The following is a 16611-nucleotide window of genomic DNA, read 5'->3' on the forward strand; positions in this document are numbered from 1 at the left end:
CATGGACGCCCTGTCGTTCCTGTGACGTGCCCGCACCCACTTTTCAAACAAACAACTGAAGGAAACTTCCAAAATCGCGCTACAGCATTCTGTTTGATCAAAGCTGGTGTTCGTGACTGTCACACTGTGTTTCGTTGGTGCTAGAAAACATTGACCGTGACCTGAGACAAGGGGCTCAGGCAAGGACATTCTGAAGGCCAGGGAGAGCTCAGCTCTGTACGTGCGTTTATCCTGCACCCACGTGACCATGTCGCGCGCACGTTGGCCAGCATGGTCGTGAGCCGCAGGCGGAGGTTTCGGGGCAGGCTCGCTTGTGAGTGGCTGAACCCCCCCCCCCCCCACGTCATCACGAAGGGCTCGGAAGCTCATGACCAGCGAGGGCACCTCACGGGCCTTGGGCAGGGTGCAGCTGTAGAAACTGGGCATGACGTCCCCAGAGCATGACGTCCCTGGTCTTAGCAAACTCCTGAGGTCCAGAGACTATGTGAGCGTCATTGTGGCTTTAGGAGAAGAAGAAGGTAAGCTGGGAGAACGAAACGCTGTCCGGACGATTGACCGTGGCACAGAGGAGCAGCAGACGCGGGTCCTTGGGGTGGCAAGCTGGTGGGCTTGGAACCCGGAAGGCGCGTTCCTAGAACCAGCGGCAACGGAGGGAGCCGGAGCGCAGTTCCCCGGGAGAGCGGTCTGAGCTGCGCCCCGCTCCCCTGGTGGCCGTGCAGCACACCGGGAGCTCCCCGGGGCCCCCGCTCCGAGTCCCGAGTGCTTTCTGCGGCACACGTCAGCGCTCGCGCGGTGCCCCAGGGAGGCAGAGGGCGGCTTTGCCTGGGTCTCGGTAGAAGGCGCTCTTCAAGGCGGGAGTGGCCTGCCGGGCTGCTGGGTAGGTAGTCGGGCTGCAGACCCCAACTTTGAGGGGAGCTCGGATCCATGGTGAGCGGCCGGGCCGTGGGCACCCAGGCGGGAAGCGCTGTCGCTGTGCGGTCCCTGTCGCCCCCACGGAGCCTGTGAGGTGTGGCGGTGCACCCACAGGTACTCGGTTGACTCAGCTCCTTCCCCACGAGAAACAGACACTTGGTAGAAGTTACTTTCATGGTCTCCCGTGCCATTCGTACAAGTAATCAAGCCAGCATATCCTCCACCGCCGTTGGAACCTGGCCGCGGCTCTGCTTGTCCTGGGCCCCTGCCGCCAAGGGGAGCCGCGCCGGCAGCTGTGGCTCCAGGGTCTGCCGTGCGTGCTGGCGTGACCCTGCGGCCAGGTGTGAGCCTGGTCAGCCCTCCTTCCTGGGTCGGAATCTGCCACCGGCTCCTGGGAGCCCCGGGCACCCAGCCCAGCGGCTTGGGGCTTGGGCTTCCTGTAAGCCTGTTCTTCTAAAGCTTCCGCCCTCCTCTTCCTGTTGGGAGGTGATGTCCCCTCATGGGACGGCGCGGAGTCTGTGTCTGCTGCTTCTCCAGCCGCTGCCTCGCCTCCTGGCGTGGGGCCCTCGCCGGCCTGCTCCCCGAGGCTCTCACCGTCCTGCCAGCACCTGCTGCCGCCTTCGTTGGGGGCCCATGTTCTGTGACGGGCACTGTTGTGTTATGAACGGCGTCCTGAGCTAAGTTCCTCCAAAGGAAATGGCGAGGCGGTGGCGGCTGGGTTTACTGCCTTCGTTAAAACGCTGGCCCTGCCCTGGACTGCTCAGCAGCGGTTTCGTCGCGCCCCTCCCCTCGTGGGGCTGACCCCTCCCTAATGTCAGCGCTGCCCCCCGCGTGTGCCGGGGAGGAGGCGAGGTGCTGTGTGCCCTCCCAGTTCAGTGCACTTTTACGGCATTCTCGGCACCCCCTCGGCCACGGGAGGACGGCGCGCGCGTGGAAACCGCTTCTGTCTGAGCTCGCCTGCTGCAGGAAGCCGGGCTGCACCGGGCGGAGCTTCTCCTGCGCGAGGGCTTTCTGGTCTCTGACGTTCGGAAAGGGGGCAGCCCTAAGGGGCCGTGCACCCGCTGCACAGCTGCATAGCTTTCTAACAAAGCGTGGGCCACAGCTAAGTTTTTGTTGATTGGTCTTAGAGACAGAGAGAGAGAGACACGGGTTTGTCATTCCATGTTCGTGCGTCCTCCGGTTGATTCTTGCATCATCGAACCCGCAGCCTTGGGGTGTAGGGCCGGCGCTTTCACCGCCCAGACAGGGCCCTGATGTTAACCTTTTAAGCTCACTAATTCCTCGTGTGGTCAGATTTCCAGGGAGGAATCACTGAAATGACCGACGGTGTTTGGTCTGTGTGCTGTGTACCGGGCAGATCCGGTTGTCCCAGTGCCACCCCTGTGCCCACAGATGTCCTCGCTTCAGCCTGAGAGCTAGAAAAAAAGGACTGTCCCCTGCGCAGCGTGGAGGGACCTGAGACCCAGGCATCCTCCACACCCTGTCCTGTAGGTCACGTACTGTGCGGGCTCTGGGAACAGGGGAGATAACCAAGCAGACCAGGACCCCACCTCACAGCCTCCCATGGCCCCGGGGGAGACAGGAAGCAGATAGCTGGGTACTAGAGAGCGCTTCGCAGGGGCAGAAGTGGGGGTCCTGCGGGGGGAGAAGGCCACAGTTTGGGATGAGGCGGCCAAGGGAAGAGCTTGCTGAGAAGCTGACCTTTGAGGAGACCCTGGGAAGGGCTGTGCGAGTGAGTCACGGGCCTTTCTGGGGTGAGAGGGCTGCAGGCCCCAGGCAGAGCGGGGCGGCCCTGGGACCGGCAGAGCCGGCAGGGCACATCAGGGGGCAGGGCCAGTCCCAGCAGGCCCCTGCGCCTCTGCGGGACCCGCGCTTTTCTCCGGCGAGCCGGAGATCAAGGCAGGGCTGGAGCCAAGGAGTGCTCTGGGGCCTGGTTTTGGACGAGTCTGAGGGACAAGTGCAGGCATGAGACCAATTAGAAGGCTTGCTGGGACCCAGGTGAGGCCTCGGGCGGCACCCAGGGCAGTGGCGGGCGTAGTCGCGTTCTGGGGAGGTCCTGAGGCCCCAGAGCGTTTGCTCACACCAGGTGGTGCGGGCAGTGCGGTCCCTCCCTGTCTGTGGGCTCCTCGGCTCCTGCTGGCGGGGCCGGGGCGCCCGCCTCTGGACCCCTCTGCGTGCCGGCCTGTGGGCGGCTGCTGCCAGGGCCGCAGGGGGCTCCAAGGGCATGTCGGCCCTTTGGCACCTGCCTTGGTGACTGGCAGAGGGTCCTGACGTCACTTCTCCAAAGGCGTGGAGCCTGCACCGCCGAGTGTGCCGCCGAGCATGCCCCCGTACCGCAAGGGTCGGACTCACTGTGCCGCGTGCCACCGCGTTTAAAGAAGGGCGTGCGGGAGCGAGTAGGGAACACTGGAGCATGTCCCTGGGATCTACACAGGGGAGCTAGAGGCCTCCTTTTCGCTCCTTCACAAGTGCTGCTTCGGCACGAGCTGAGGTGTTCACGGTCAGCGACCTCAGCTGCCCCCGGTCCGTCCGCAGGGACAGGTGGTGGACAGCCGTGGCCCGCTGGGCAGAGGCGAGTCCTGGGGGCCGGAGCCCAGAGCTCACAGCGACCCCTGCCTGCTCCTCCGCAGCGCCTCTGTGGGCACGGCCTGCGATGCTCTGGGAGCTCTTTTTAGTGAAGCAAACAGACCAGTTTAAAAAAACACACACACAATTTTGGTAAAATAAAGAGTTGCCAAATATAAATGTGTACATTGGTACAGCCTTTCGGAGAGCAGTGGTGTTATTTATCAGAAGTCTCAGAAACTTGTGCTCAGTGGATTGAGCACCGGCCTGTGAACCAAAGGGTCGCCAGTTCAGTTCCCATTTAGGGCACAGGCCTGGGTTGCGGACCGGGTCCCCAATTGGAGGTGTGAGAGGCAGCCACACGCTAATGTTTCTCTGCCTCCCTTTCTCCCTTCTTCTCTTTCTAAAAATAAATAACTTTTTTTTTAAATGTGCATACTTTTGATGCAGAAATTCCATAGTTCAGCCCCCAGGAATGTGGCAGGCAGGGCGCGCGATCGCTGCGGGCACCTGCGCAGGCTCCCGGTGTGTGTTGTCCACGCGCCCCAGCCAAGGCCGGCTCAGGCGGGCGCGTCGGAAGTGCGGGTCACCACGCAGTGATGACAGATCTTGAAATTCTGAAGTAGTTAATGACACGAGACAATGATATATGGCTGCAAATGTTTTTAAAGATTTGTAAAGTGTTATTATATACATACAACGTGAGAATTCCTATCAAGAATGAGACAGATAACATTCTGTTTATAGAAGTAATTTCTAGATAGTGGTATTTTTAAGAGTTTAATTTGCTTCTCTGTGTATTTCTATGTTTCCTCTATTTTCTACACAAAAAGTAATATTTTTGTAATCAGAAAGAAACAAACTTCATTTTAAGAAATATTCCACCCTGGCCTGGTAGCTCAGCTGGTTAGAGCATCATCCCGAAACACCAACGTTGCGGGTTCCATCCCTGGTCAGGGCACTTGCAAGAATCAGCCAGTGATGCATAGGTAAGTGAAACAGCAAATCGACGCGACCCCCCCCCAACCCCCCGCATCCTCTCTTTCTCTAAAACCAGTAAATAAAATAAATTTTAAAATATGTTTCCATATAGCAATGCTGCCTAACAGAAATGTAACGTGAACCACATATGTACTTTAAATTATCCACATTAAGAAAGGTAAAAAAGGCGTAAAATTATGTATTTTAATAATGCAAAACATCCAAAATGTTCTCATTTCAACATGTAATCCATATAAAAAGTTAAAATATATTTTCACTTGTTTTCATGCTAAGTCCTTGCAATCAGCACGTGTTCATGACACACCTCCGTTGGACTGGCCACGTGCCCACGCTCACAGGCACGGGGGCTCAGGGCCGTCGGAGTCTGCGCGGCCGAGGCCATGCGTGCGCACGAGGGCCCGCTGTGTGTGCAGTGGGGTCCGAACGCGGCACCTTCCCTCTCGTGTAGCCGGGCGCTCAGCAGGCCCGTCCCTGCCTCTAGGTTTCACTGCTGTTTTCTGAGAAAACGTCCCAGAGGGCGCCAGCAATGTGGGGCCCTCAAAGGTCAGTTCAGACCTATTTCTGGGGTCGAGGCCTGCGGCGCGCTGTGTGAAAACGGGCAGCAGGCAGGACAGCTCCCTCTGCCGCTTTCCTGGCTCCCAGTCTCCCCAGTACGCCCCAGCTGCAGAGTCACTGCACCCCGAGCTCCCATTGTCCCATCTATACAGTGGGCACAGCACTGCCCCTCGCCGTACTCCCAGGGGGAAGTGCTGCGCTCTGACCTTGCCGGTGCCTACAGGGCGAGTGTCCTGTGACAGAGGGTGACATGTCAGACTGTCTCTGAAATGGCCTTTTGGGCCATCGGGGAGGGAGTGACGCTGAGGCACTCAGCACCTGGGTCAGAGTCTCGGGGCTGCAGAAAGACAGCGTTCTGTGCCTCCGAGCCTCTGTTCACCAGCACGCGCTCGATGAGCGGGAGCGGCCGTGGTTCAGGAGCGGGGCTCCCACACGCCTCACAGGGACCGGCTGCCGTGGAGCTCCGCACTCCCGGCCTCCCGACAGGGCAGGGCCGTTTTCCAGGGGAGTGCTGTGCGCTGGTCCTCATCTGGGTCCGTGTCTCCAGACTCCACGCACGTGGCAGTTCAGACAACTCTGACAATGGCCAAGGTCATGCTTCACAGAAACAGCGTTGGCGACTCTGTCCCCATAGGAGAGCAATGTCACAGCTTCCTCACGCCCTGTTGTCTGTGCTTCCCAAACCTAACTCATGGCTGCCGGCAGTTCTGTTAGCTGTGAGGTGGGGCACGGAGAGGCCCAGCCTGGGGCAGGGGGCCGGCGTCTGGCCCAGGAGCTCCCAGGGTCTGGGGCACAGCCAGACATGCCAGGCACCCAGAGAGAGAGAGAGAGAGAGAGAGAGAGAGAGAGAGCGAGTATGTGTGTTCACCCAGAGCCCCATTTTAACTAAAACCCTATGAAACACTTACTTAGCTTCACCTACAGCTTATTCAGACGTTTACCTTGATACTCTATTTTAGTCTTCAGTGTCCACCAACTCATTTCACAAGGTGGATCCTGGCTTGGATCCGGAAACACTGAATTAGCACCTTGAACTGTATTACCTGTTTGTAGTGTTTATGGGGTCGTCCCCTCCCACCCACCAAGGAATGTATTTGGTATTTTTTTTCTCTTATTTCTTTAATATTTCCTGTGCTCCCCAGGGAGGCTTTGTTGCCACTCATCCCGGTGTTTGTCTCTACAGCATTTGGTGACGTGCGTAGCCAGGGTAGGTCCCGGCTTATCCCAGGCTGGCAGCCGGGCCGCAGAAGGCAAGCGGGTTGGTCTGTGCTCGCTGCTCCGCCGGCTCCGGCCTCAGACACCAGCGTGGGTTGCCCCGTCCCGCTCAGACGTCTGGGGGATTCTGACTGATGGTGAATCCCTATCCACCCCCACACACCGAGGTTTTATTTAATCTTGAGGAGAACCCGCCTTTTCTGGACAGCTAGAAAAAGCTAACAACAGTCTGTTTCTCGCATGCAAGGCCTCCACCCAGAGTTTTTCTGACACTGTCATGTGTTTCCTGAAAGGTGTGCCTTGGGCGTCCCACTGCCCCATTGGATTTATTTGTCGTAACTCGCGCATGTCCGCCCTCCCAGGCAGCCCGTCCTCAGGACCCAGCGCGCAGAGCGGGCTGGTGGGCTCTGCGCAGGCAGGCTGCTCCCCACCGCCCCGTGCCCGGGGAGCTCCCTTCTCGTGCTCCTAGCGCTCCCCTGCCTTTGTGTCATCTCCGCGGGCCACAGCCTGCGCTCACCCCTCCCCCTGCAGCCAGAGCCCTGGGCTGGTGGTCAGCTTTTCCGGGCCCTTCAAGGGCAAGGCCAGGCTTATCTCGTCTGCTGCGGTCCAGCTGGACCTCCCTGGTGGGGGTGGGGGTGGCATCGCTGCTGTCCCCCGCCTGGAAGCCGGGGCTGCGCGCTGCCTCTCTGACGTCAGGGGTGGCTCACGCAGCAGCCCACGTCCATTAACTGCCCTTTCGGGTTTCCCCGCAAGCTGGCCCTTCTCGCCAGGCGGCAGGCCCGCCGCGTAGCTGCAGGTAGCCAGCTTCCTGGGGGCGGCGCGGGGCGGGGTGGGAACACCGGTGCCCCCAGAGCGGCTTGTTCCTCAGAGCTACTGGGGGAGGTGGGGGTGGGGCGGACAGGGCCGGCCCCAGGAGGCCCTCGGTTCTGTCCTCGCACTGACCACTTCTCCGCAGGCCGCCCTCCTTTCTTGCTTTTCGTTGGACCTCTAACTTAGCAAGTACCTCCCTTCAGCGTCAGAAGCTGAGAGGAGCCATCTGCCTCTGCTGCTGGACCCACTAACTTAAACGTGTCCTGTTTACATTCCTGCACATTTCTTTGATTTGGACGGTGGCCAAAGGCAAACAACTCGGCCCAGTGGGTCTGAAACCAAACCGGAGCTTTCCGAGTGCACACGCTGTCGTCTAGTGGGGGGACGTTCAAACCCGTAAGCTCTTCTTCATGGAACTTTCGTTCTGCAGAAAAACATGACCCGATCCGCCAGCATTTTATTCTTAGCATTAGAATTTACTGTGGGAAGAGGTCAGTAAGGAATGGTTAACTTAAGATTTGGCTTGATTAGGGGCTAAACTAACAAAATGTATTTTGAAATGAGATAACAAGATCTGCGATTTTTGGTCTTCGTCGCCCCCCCCCCCCATCACCAGCAGACGAGGAATCTGTTCTCTGACCAGAAGTTTGAATTGCTGGATTTATAAATTGTCTTAAAAATGTGTTCTTTGAACAGTTTAAGTGTCACATAGTATTGCAATGAAGTCATCACACTGCGTAAGGTTCTAACTGCGTCTGGGTGGCTGGGTACGATGTCTCGTTACAGAGGGAGTGCTCCAGCGCCGCGACTGAGGATGGCCTCCTTAGAGCCCTTGGCAAGACTCGGGAGTCAGTTGGCTTCTGCCTTTTTTTTTTTCTTTTGAGCGTATATGGATTTTAGGGTATTTTTTGGCTTTGGTGTTTTAGGAAATTGGTCTTTATAGGAATATGTTAGGGACAAGACGTTGATTCTGTTATGCCTGCTGTATGGGAGCCTCACTTTGAAGATGTGAGCAGCTCTGTATAATGATGGGGATGGTGTACGTATCGGCTCTGCACAAGCAGGTAAACGTAACATTTCCAAAGACCTCGGGCTCTCCCTAAAAAGAAAGAAGTGGACTCAGATTTCTAGCAGACGTCCCAAAGCAGAAAACGCCCGAGTCGGTTTGGATATTCAGAACAAAGTTGGTGCTCTTTGACAAGGATGATTTAAAAGGACAAAGGAGGGACATCTTTTTTTCTTACTGCCTCTTCCCTCCAAATACAGGGACTAAGAGACAGGAAATGAACTGTAGCTGACGGGTGTAATTCGGAGTCCGTCCACAGTTTCGCCAGAGCTCCCGAAGTCTAGAAAGAGAGCAACTCCGTGTTTGGGGGAAGTTCATCTGGACCGGTCCCAGCCGGCCTGGGTGGCAGCGTGCGGTAAGGAGACAGGCCGCCTTCAGACGGACCGTTTCCTTAAGCCACGCCTGGGTGGGGCAGGGCAGGCCTGGCCTGCGCAGTGCTAGGAGCAGTCTGGGTCAGGGAGTGCTCGGGCCTTCAGGCCGGCTGTGGGCCCCTGCCTGCCTCCCCGGCACATAAATAGAAATGCCCCTGGGGAGCAGGAGCTCGGCTGCACGTGGGAAGGAGGCTGTGCTGCTTGGGGAGGCATGACGAGGTGCCTGCGTGTCAGACCCACGTGCAGCGTGGGCCGGGCGGCAGGGCTGTCACGCACACGGCCCGCAGGGGGCTGAGATCCTGACCCAGGTCCCGTTGCCAGGGTGGCGGGAGCCTTTCTGGGATGTGCCCACAGGGGCTGGGACCCTCCGCAGAGAAGCGTCTCCTCCCTCCTCTGGCTCCCACACCTTGGCTGTGCCCAGTACAGACCCTGTGAAACATCTTTCTTGGGCCCTTCTGGACAGGGGTGGGTTTGTGACTGTCGTCAGGGGAAGTGGGGGGTGGGAACAACCCGAGGCAGGAGTGGTGGGGCAGAGAGCAAGGACCGCTGAGGTTTCACTTGCCCTGTTGCCACTTGGGGCAGGTCCTCGTTCGCTGCTGCCGCCACGTGGCAGAAGTCACCCGCACTCCGAAGTGCTGGGGGAGAGCCGTCCTCAGTTAGGGTTTGCCCAGCATCTGGCACATCGGCCGGGGCCAACGTGGGTGGGCGCAGAGGAGGATGCCCTCGGAGAGTCTCTGAGCACACAGTCTGCTCAGCAGGTCTGGGGGCGGGGCCGCGCTCTTTGGTCACCGTCACCATGCGACCCAGCGGTGCGGGCAGAAGTGGATGTGGTAGGCAGCACCTCCTGCTGCGGCCAAGACGTGAAGAAGGCGGAATTGTCCACCACGCCCATTGGGGGCGGGGGGGGGTGTCCTGTTCTGGATTACTGCCAGCTCCACACCATAGAAATGGCGGCTCTCGTGCTGTGTGGCTTCTGGTGCCGACTGGGCAGTGATGTCTGCTGCTCTCTGTGCTGGGGTCTGTAGTGGCTTCCCCAGGTAGGGCCCCACTGTCCCCGCACCCCCAGGATCAATGTGCCGGACAGTACGCAGTGTGTCCCCTCATGGAGGAGCGCGGAGACCCCCTCATACGCTGCACTGCCGATGCTGCGGCACCGACTGGGAGTGGCGGTTAGACCGCTCACCGCCAGGGCGGCTGTCGTGCCTGGCCGTCTGGGTGCTGTCCCCAGGGCCGCTTGACTGTGGGCCGCCTCCATGCCCCGCCCCGTCGCGAGGTCAGGAAGGCCGCTGTGCTTCTGACGGGATCCCTTCTCGTCATCACGAGCAGTGGTGGCGTAAAACCCAGACCGTGATCCCAGCTCACTTCAGCTCGCCCACTGCCACCGCCGGCGTGGGTCCGCGCCCTCGCTCTCGGCCGGAGCACACAGCTGTGTCCCGGGGGCGCTGCTGACCGATTTCAGCAATGATGACAGCGGGGGGGCTGGCGGCGGTTGTTCACGTCACTGTCCCTCACAGACGTGGTCTGTTCTCCAGTGCTGTCTGTGCTGCATCTGCTGCCACCTCTTCCCCGCTCAGTGCGTCCCTTGCAGGACCTCTGCAGACGAGTGGCGGTGAAGGGCAGGCTGTGCAGGGCTGTACGTTCCCGCACCACCACCCAGCAGGGCCCCCAGGGCCTCGGGGGTCCGTGCCTGCCCGCGCGGCCGAGACAGGCCCTGGTTACCCACCGGCAGCCCGCACGTGGCCTGCTGCCTGCCAGCCAGAGCCCGAGCTGGGGCTCTGTTGTGGTTTATTCGGCCTCCGGAGCCCACTAAGCCCTCTTCGCTCCTGTCGTTTCCTAGGGCTCGAAGGTCCTGGTGGACGCGCGGGACAAGCTGGGGATCCCGTGGCAGCACTCCGAGAACGAGAAGCACGGCATGTTCCTCATGGCCTTCGAGAACAAGGCCGGGCTGCCCGTGGAGCCGGCCACCTTCCAGCTGTACGTGCCAGCGCTGAGTGCGCTCTGGAGCGACTCCGGCATCAGGGAGGCCTTCCGCCGCCGGAGCGAGTTCCAGCTGGTGAGTGGGCCCTCCCGGCGCGGGTCATCTCTCCGGGCTGGGTGTGACCTTGGGTGGGATGGCCTTGAGAATCCTGTGAGAGTACAGGCCAGCTGGGAGTGGCTCTAAAGCCTAAAATTCAACAGCAAAAACATGTAATGAAGGGAAACCAGTCTTATCTCCGTGGTCCCCGGGGGCGGCGGGCAAAGTGAACTCGCTCAGGCCGGGTCGGCTTTTGTTCCTGACTCGGGGGGACTCTGGAAGTAGTGAAGACCCATGGAAGGTGGCTTGGCTCTCGTTCGTGGTAGGAAATCAGTGCCGCCTCAGAACAGCGTTCCGGCTCACGGGGTAGGGCCTCGCCTGGCGGGACACGGATAATTTCAGGTTGACACCTTGGGAGCTCATCTACGTGGTCCCATTCAGAGTCTTTCCTTTTACTCTGAGGTCTGAAAGTCTCAAAAACTGTAGTCATCTTCGTCATTTAAGCTCACTGAGGGTTCGAATCTATAAACAGATGATACGGGCGCCGCCCCTAGAGAGGCGGCACAGAGGCCACGTGCCCCTCAGCACGCTGCCGCATGCAGGAGCGACCCCCAGCTCAGTCCACTGACCCGACAGAGGGACCGGGGTGGCTTGCCAGGTCCTGGGTAGAGGGTGAGGAGGGAATGTCATGTGCACTTTGTACTGTGTCTGTGCTCCTCTGGCTTCTCTGGGCCTGGTCACGGGTAGGGCTCACGGTGGCCGCGCCATACTGGGCAGCCTGGCATTACCTGCGGGCAGAGGCGCCATGGAGGGGTTGGAAGCCCCAAAGTAACAGAGCCGAGCTGCAGAAATCGCTGCCAGCAGTGCATAGGACGCACTGAAGGGCGGCACAGCCGGACGGGGCCTTCCGGAGTCCAGTTCACACACTGAGGACCTGAGCCAGGACAGAAGCGCCTGTGAGACCCAGCCTCATCCGCAGCACGACTTACTGCCCCTGTGCCTTTGCACAGCTCTGCATGTCATCTGATTCACTGCCATCTTCCTGGTCGGACCCCTCCCACAGGCCCTGCGAGCGGGCTGGGGAGAGCGCTGGGCACCCCACTGCTGAGTCTGCAAAGGGTGTTTGCTCTCCATCCTGACCCCGCGATCACCTTGCTCCGCAACATTGTTACTGTAGCTTAGGGTTTGCTTTTCCTCCTGTTCTCTAAGTAGCAGCCGCTCAGCTTTGCTCCGCAACATTGTTACTGTAGGTTAGGGGCAGCTTCTCTGCCCAGAGGACCGCGCTGTTATCTTGGCCCTGGGACCTTGGCCCGGCAGAGTCCTCGCCTGTTGCCAGATCATGAGCCGAGCGCCCGCTTCTTCCGGCGCCGGGAGACTTTGCACAGATGTGCATGGGCCCTGCAAGCTCTTTGTTTACCCTCCTCTGGTACTTGTGCGTCACGCTTCCTGGGTGTTAACAGAAGTGCACTGAGTTGTGAGTCCTCTTCCACATCCTTTCCATTTTTATTTCAAAGCTGCAGGGAATGGTGCTGTCTTGGAAAGGCCTTCCTTCTTCTTTGGCTGTGGGAGATGGAGCTAGAGACCCCATGCAGAGGAGCAGGGCTTCTGGATTTCTGCAGTCAGCGGGTTCCGCTGTTAGCGATTTCTTCCCTGTCATGTTCAAAGGAGTAGAGCCTTGGTGGCGTTCCCAGAGACCACTGGGAAAGGCTGGCCACAGAGGCCGAGTGTCAGATGCGGAGGAGTTTCCCATCGCGGGCGTGCGCGGGCGCTGCTGCCTTAGGACCCGCAAGCGGGAGGCTCCGTGGGGTCAGCCTGTGGCTTGGTGAGTGACGCGCTCCGTCCTGAGAGGCCCCCTGGAGTGACTCGCCGGGCTCCTAGTACAAACCCACAGGCCCGGGCCCAGTCGCAGTGACATCGGGGCTTCAGAAACACCCGGTGAATCGCAGGAGCCCTCACGGGCTCGGGCTGTGCTGCCCACGGTGCCTGGGCGCCTCTCCCCGCCCCTCACAGCCCGCTGGGGGCGGGCCTCAGGCTGCAGCAAGGCCTGGCAGGTCCCAGGCGTGGACTGCTCCCGTGGGGGTCTGTGGCGTGAGGGAGCGCCCAGAGCGCTGCCCTGCACCCTTGAGGCAGCCGGCAGCCTCGCTGGGTGGTGGCCGCGTCGCTTCGGGAAAGAGCAAACAGGTCGCTTCAAACGGGCCTGACACCGCGGGTTAACACTCCTTTGGGAATGTACTGTGCTTCTGCTGCTGTTCCTTCCATTGAGCTTCAGTACTTTCCCCAAACAAACGAGACATCAGAGGGCTGGGCTCAATGGAAGATGGGCGATCCGTAGAAGGGACAGTCACTTCTTGTGCTTTCTTGGAGGCCACGTGAAACAAAGTGAGGTACACTGAGCAGGAAGTCTTGTGCGTTGTCCTGCGCCTGCCCCGTGTGCCTCTAGGAAAGACGGCGCCTGTCTGATGGTGACTTTTAGCTACTTGGGGGTGCCTTCCTGGGAGCGGGTTGACTGGGAGTGGGACCAGAGGTGGCACCTGCCTGGCCAACGACAGCGGCTGTCCACAGGCTGCTCGGGGCAACATGAGAGTTTGCTGCGGCCCCTGAAGCTGTTACTGGTCCAGCCACCCCCTTGCCCGTTGTTCCACTCAGGCCACCTGCCTCCAGCTGTGGTCTGTTTCCTCTTTTTCCTGCTCCCGAGGTACCCTGCAGACGTGCCCTTTTAAAATACTGTAGTCTCAGGTTCCAGCCCGGAGGGGGCCGGAGAGCCCCCGGGAAGTGCCATCAGGACAGGGCCTTCAGTTGCTGGTGCCATCTGGAACATCCCAGAGGCTCCTTCTGCCTGGAACAGCAGCGGCCTGCTGCTGGCGGAGGTGGTCAGTGTGCCTGGGCGTCTGCACTGCGGCTGTGGAGTTTGTTTGCGTGGACAGAAGACCTGAAACGGCGGGGACTGTTTTCCCCCTGGTGAAGGAAGCTCAGAGAGGGCCAGTCCAGGGTGACAGAGCAGGTCTCTGCGCAGGCCCTTCCGGGGCTCCCGCTGCCTGGCTGCTTCCTCGGGCTCGATGCTCAGAGTGCGTCCTAGCTGGGGGAGGGGCGGGGGGGCAGGAGAAGAGTCCCCCTCTTCCTGTTAGGGCGACTTCCTGCCAGCACAACCCAGCAGTCCTGCTGGAGCTCGTCGGCGGGAACGTGGTCACGTGGCCACACCTCCGGGGAGGCTCAGCTGGCGCCATGTTGTGGAGAAGCAGCCCACTGCCGCTGCCACAATCCATTTGGGACCTTTTGCTGTGGGGTGGTCCTCAGGGTGGAGCCCCCGGGAGGGCGAGGTGGGTTTTGTAAGTGATTCTCGGTCTCCTTTGTTGAGTGAGGCGGCGCAGTAGCACATAACATACATTCAATGACCTGCTATCCGTGGCTCATGGCGGCACGTGGCCACTGCGCTCTCGGCCGTGTGTGCCTCTCATTGCATGGAATTCATCCGTTCAGCAAATAGTTGTGGAGCAGAGGCCATGTGTCAGGCACGTAGAAATCCCGGGAAGTCGTAGCAAGCAAACAGAACCACACCTGTGCCCACGTGGAGCTGATGGTCTAGAGGAGACAGGCAGTAAATGAGTGAGTGAAGGGTGCATGTGTGCACACGTGTGTGTGAGAGGGAAGTAGAGCTGGGAACTGGGGGAAGTGGAGTTATGGTTGAGACACCAGAAGGTCAGAGGTCACTCCTGGTTCGGGTCTGGACTGTGTGTGTGCGTCTCTAACCTTCTGCACTGCGCTGGCTTCCCCGGGTGGCCCAGGCAACGCTCAGCCCTCTCCCAGCCTCCTGTTCCCGTGGGAGGGGCTCGAGGAATCCTCTGCCCAGTCCCCCGTTTGATAGAGAGACCGTCTGCCAGGAGTAAGAAAACCACAGGGCCGCCCGGCCCAGGTCAGGGTGCTGAAGGCCCTTTGGGCTGGTTTGGGTCTGGGTCCTCCCTGGGGGTGGTACACTGGGTTCTCCTGCGGGCGGCTCTTGCCTCAGGACACAGAAGCAGGAAGCAGAGGTATGTGCTATTCTTGGATCACGTCCTGGTGGGAAACGTACGTGTTCCAGCTCATGATCGTGGCCTTTCCCCTCATTAATCATGAGCAGGATTATATACTTGCAGACCTCAGAGCTCGACTCCTTTAGGGAAAGAAGGGGTTATGCCTATAACAAAGGTCTTTGCGGAAAACGTTGCCAGAGAGCTTTACGTCTGGAGCTTTGTAAGCCGGTGACCTGATGGCCCAGGGCGGAAACGGGACATAGTTCACAGTAGAATTAAGCATGGAACTACGTGCTACGGAGGCCAGAGGTGCCAGCGGGAGAGAAGACTGGATTTGACTGAAGGGCTTCCCGTGAAGAAGATCAGCGACCGAGCTGCCAGCCACGGAGGAGCCAGGCGGGGCAGCGTGCAGCGGCTCTGTGCCGGGCAGAGGGTCGTGATCACGCAGTCCCCTGTCCTCCACGGCCAGGCCACGGGGTAGGGGCTGCCCTGCAGGGAGGCAGAGAGGCAGGTGACACGGTTCCTCGGCTTGTGTCATAACTGTCACCTGTCCAGCTTCTAGTTACAGTTGACTCATTACGCAGAGACTTAGGTAGGAAATAAATTTAAATACTAAACAATACACAAACAGCTCCATTATGCAAGCATTACGGCCTGACCAGATGATAAAGAATCCCCGGGCTGGACCTGGAGACAGAGAAGCGAGCCCCAGGAGCGCTGATTTTCTGAGCCGGTGGTGATTGAACCCCAACTACAGTTTTTGACAGACTCTTCAGGGTCTGAACAGCAGGTAGAAATTTCAGCGGGCCGGCGTTGAGGAATCTGGCAGGAGACACCTCTGTAAGGAGCTGGGACCGCAGAGGGTGAAGGGGAAGTAGAAGGAAACCCCCAGCCGGGGAGCAGAAAGCAGGGCCACCTGTGGGCTGGCTCCCCTGGGTGCGTGTGGCCCAGGTGCCCCGGGGCAGGCCAAGGACCGGCTCTGAGTGACCCCGAACAGCCAGTGTCTGGTAGAAGCGAGCAGACACCCTCTGGGAAAGACACTTTGATCCTAACCCTTGGAGATTCCCCACAAACGGTGTTTCTGAGGACACAGAGACAAGGCGCGGTGCCTAGGACCGGAAGCCGTGACGGACGCGGAAAGAGGTCCGTCTTCAGATGCTGGACTCACCAGGCACAGGTTATACTTCATGTGTGTGAAGAAATAAAAGTTAGAAAATATCCTCAGGAAAAACGGGGAGCCATCTATAATGACATAACATATTTTAAAAGAGCAAATTAGATCTTCTAGAATTAAAAAATACCAAAACCAAAATGTAAAGGTCGGTGGATACCATGGCAGTAGTTTGAACGCCATAGAGCAGAGTGCAGTGACCCCTCACTGACCGCGGGCGTGACGTTCCAGACCCCCCACGACAGGTGAAAACCCGCGAGGTAGGAACCTCACATTTATCTTAGTATTCATATATATTCTAAGGCTTTGTGAACCCTTCCCACACACTTACAAACCGTTCCCAGTCCCTTATTAACCTTTCCCACTCCCTTACTAACCCGTTTCCACACTTTTATAAACACCACTTATGTTCTTAAACATATTCTACACTCTGAAACCTACGTAACTTCAACAACATATTTATACAGTACCACAAAATCCCACGATATAGCGAAAAATTTGCAATAAATAATTAAATATATTTTTGAAAATCCCGCAATACAGTGAGGCCGCGATAAGTGAACTGCGATACAGAGAGGGATGGCTGTATTAATGAACTAGAAGACACACTGGAAGAAAGTACTGAGAATGTAGCACAGAGAGACAAAAGCAGGGAAAGTATAAGACAGAAGCGGAGAGGCGTGGGGGATGGAGAGAGAAACGTAGCAGAAGTTACAGAAAGAGAGGAGACCAGGGCAGAGGCCATATTTGAAGAGATGGGGGCTGATAAAACGTATCACACTGCGTTAATAAGAGAGAACCTATAACTAGACATATAAAGTGCAGAAGCCCGAAGTCCGTGAAGTCTTAAACGCAGCTACAGGAAAAGGCAGATACGGACGTTCAAGGGCTGACCGTTGGCAGCTTCCCTCCCCGATGCAGCA

General features: G+C 58.5%; 1 protein-coding gene across 1 annotated transcript in view; it reads left to right on the top strand.

The window, feature by feature from the left end:
- GNA12 (G protein subunit alpha 12) overlaps positions 1-16611 on the top strand; it is a 46450-nt gene that overhangs the window by 15412 nt on the left and 14427 nt on the right. Inside the window, exon 2 of the mRNA XM_090288678.1 lies at positions 10334-10549. Coding sequence (XP_090144804.1) covers positions 10334-10549 — 216 coding nt within the window. The remainder of the gene's footprint in view (positions 1-10333; positions 10550-16611) is intronic.

This window comes from Furipterus horrens, unplaced genomic scaffold (assembly GCF_987537825.1).
Source record: "Furipterus horrens unplaced genomic scaffold, mFurHor1.1.pri manual_scaffold_10, whole genome shotgun sequence".
Lineage (NCBI taxonomy): Eukaryota > Metazoa > Chordata > Mammalia > Chiroptera > Furipteridae > Furipterus > Furipterus horrens.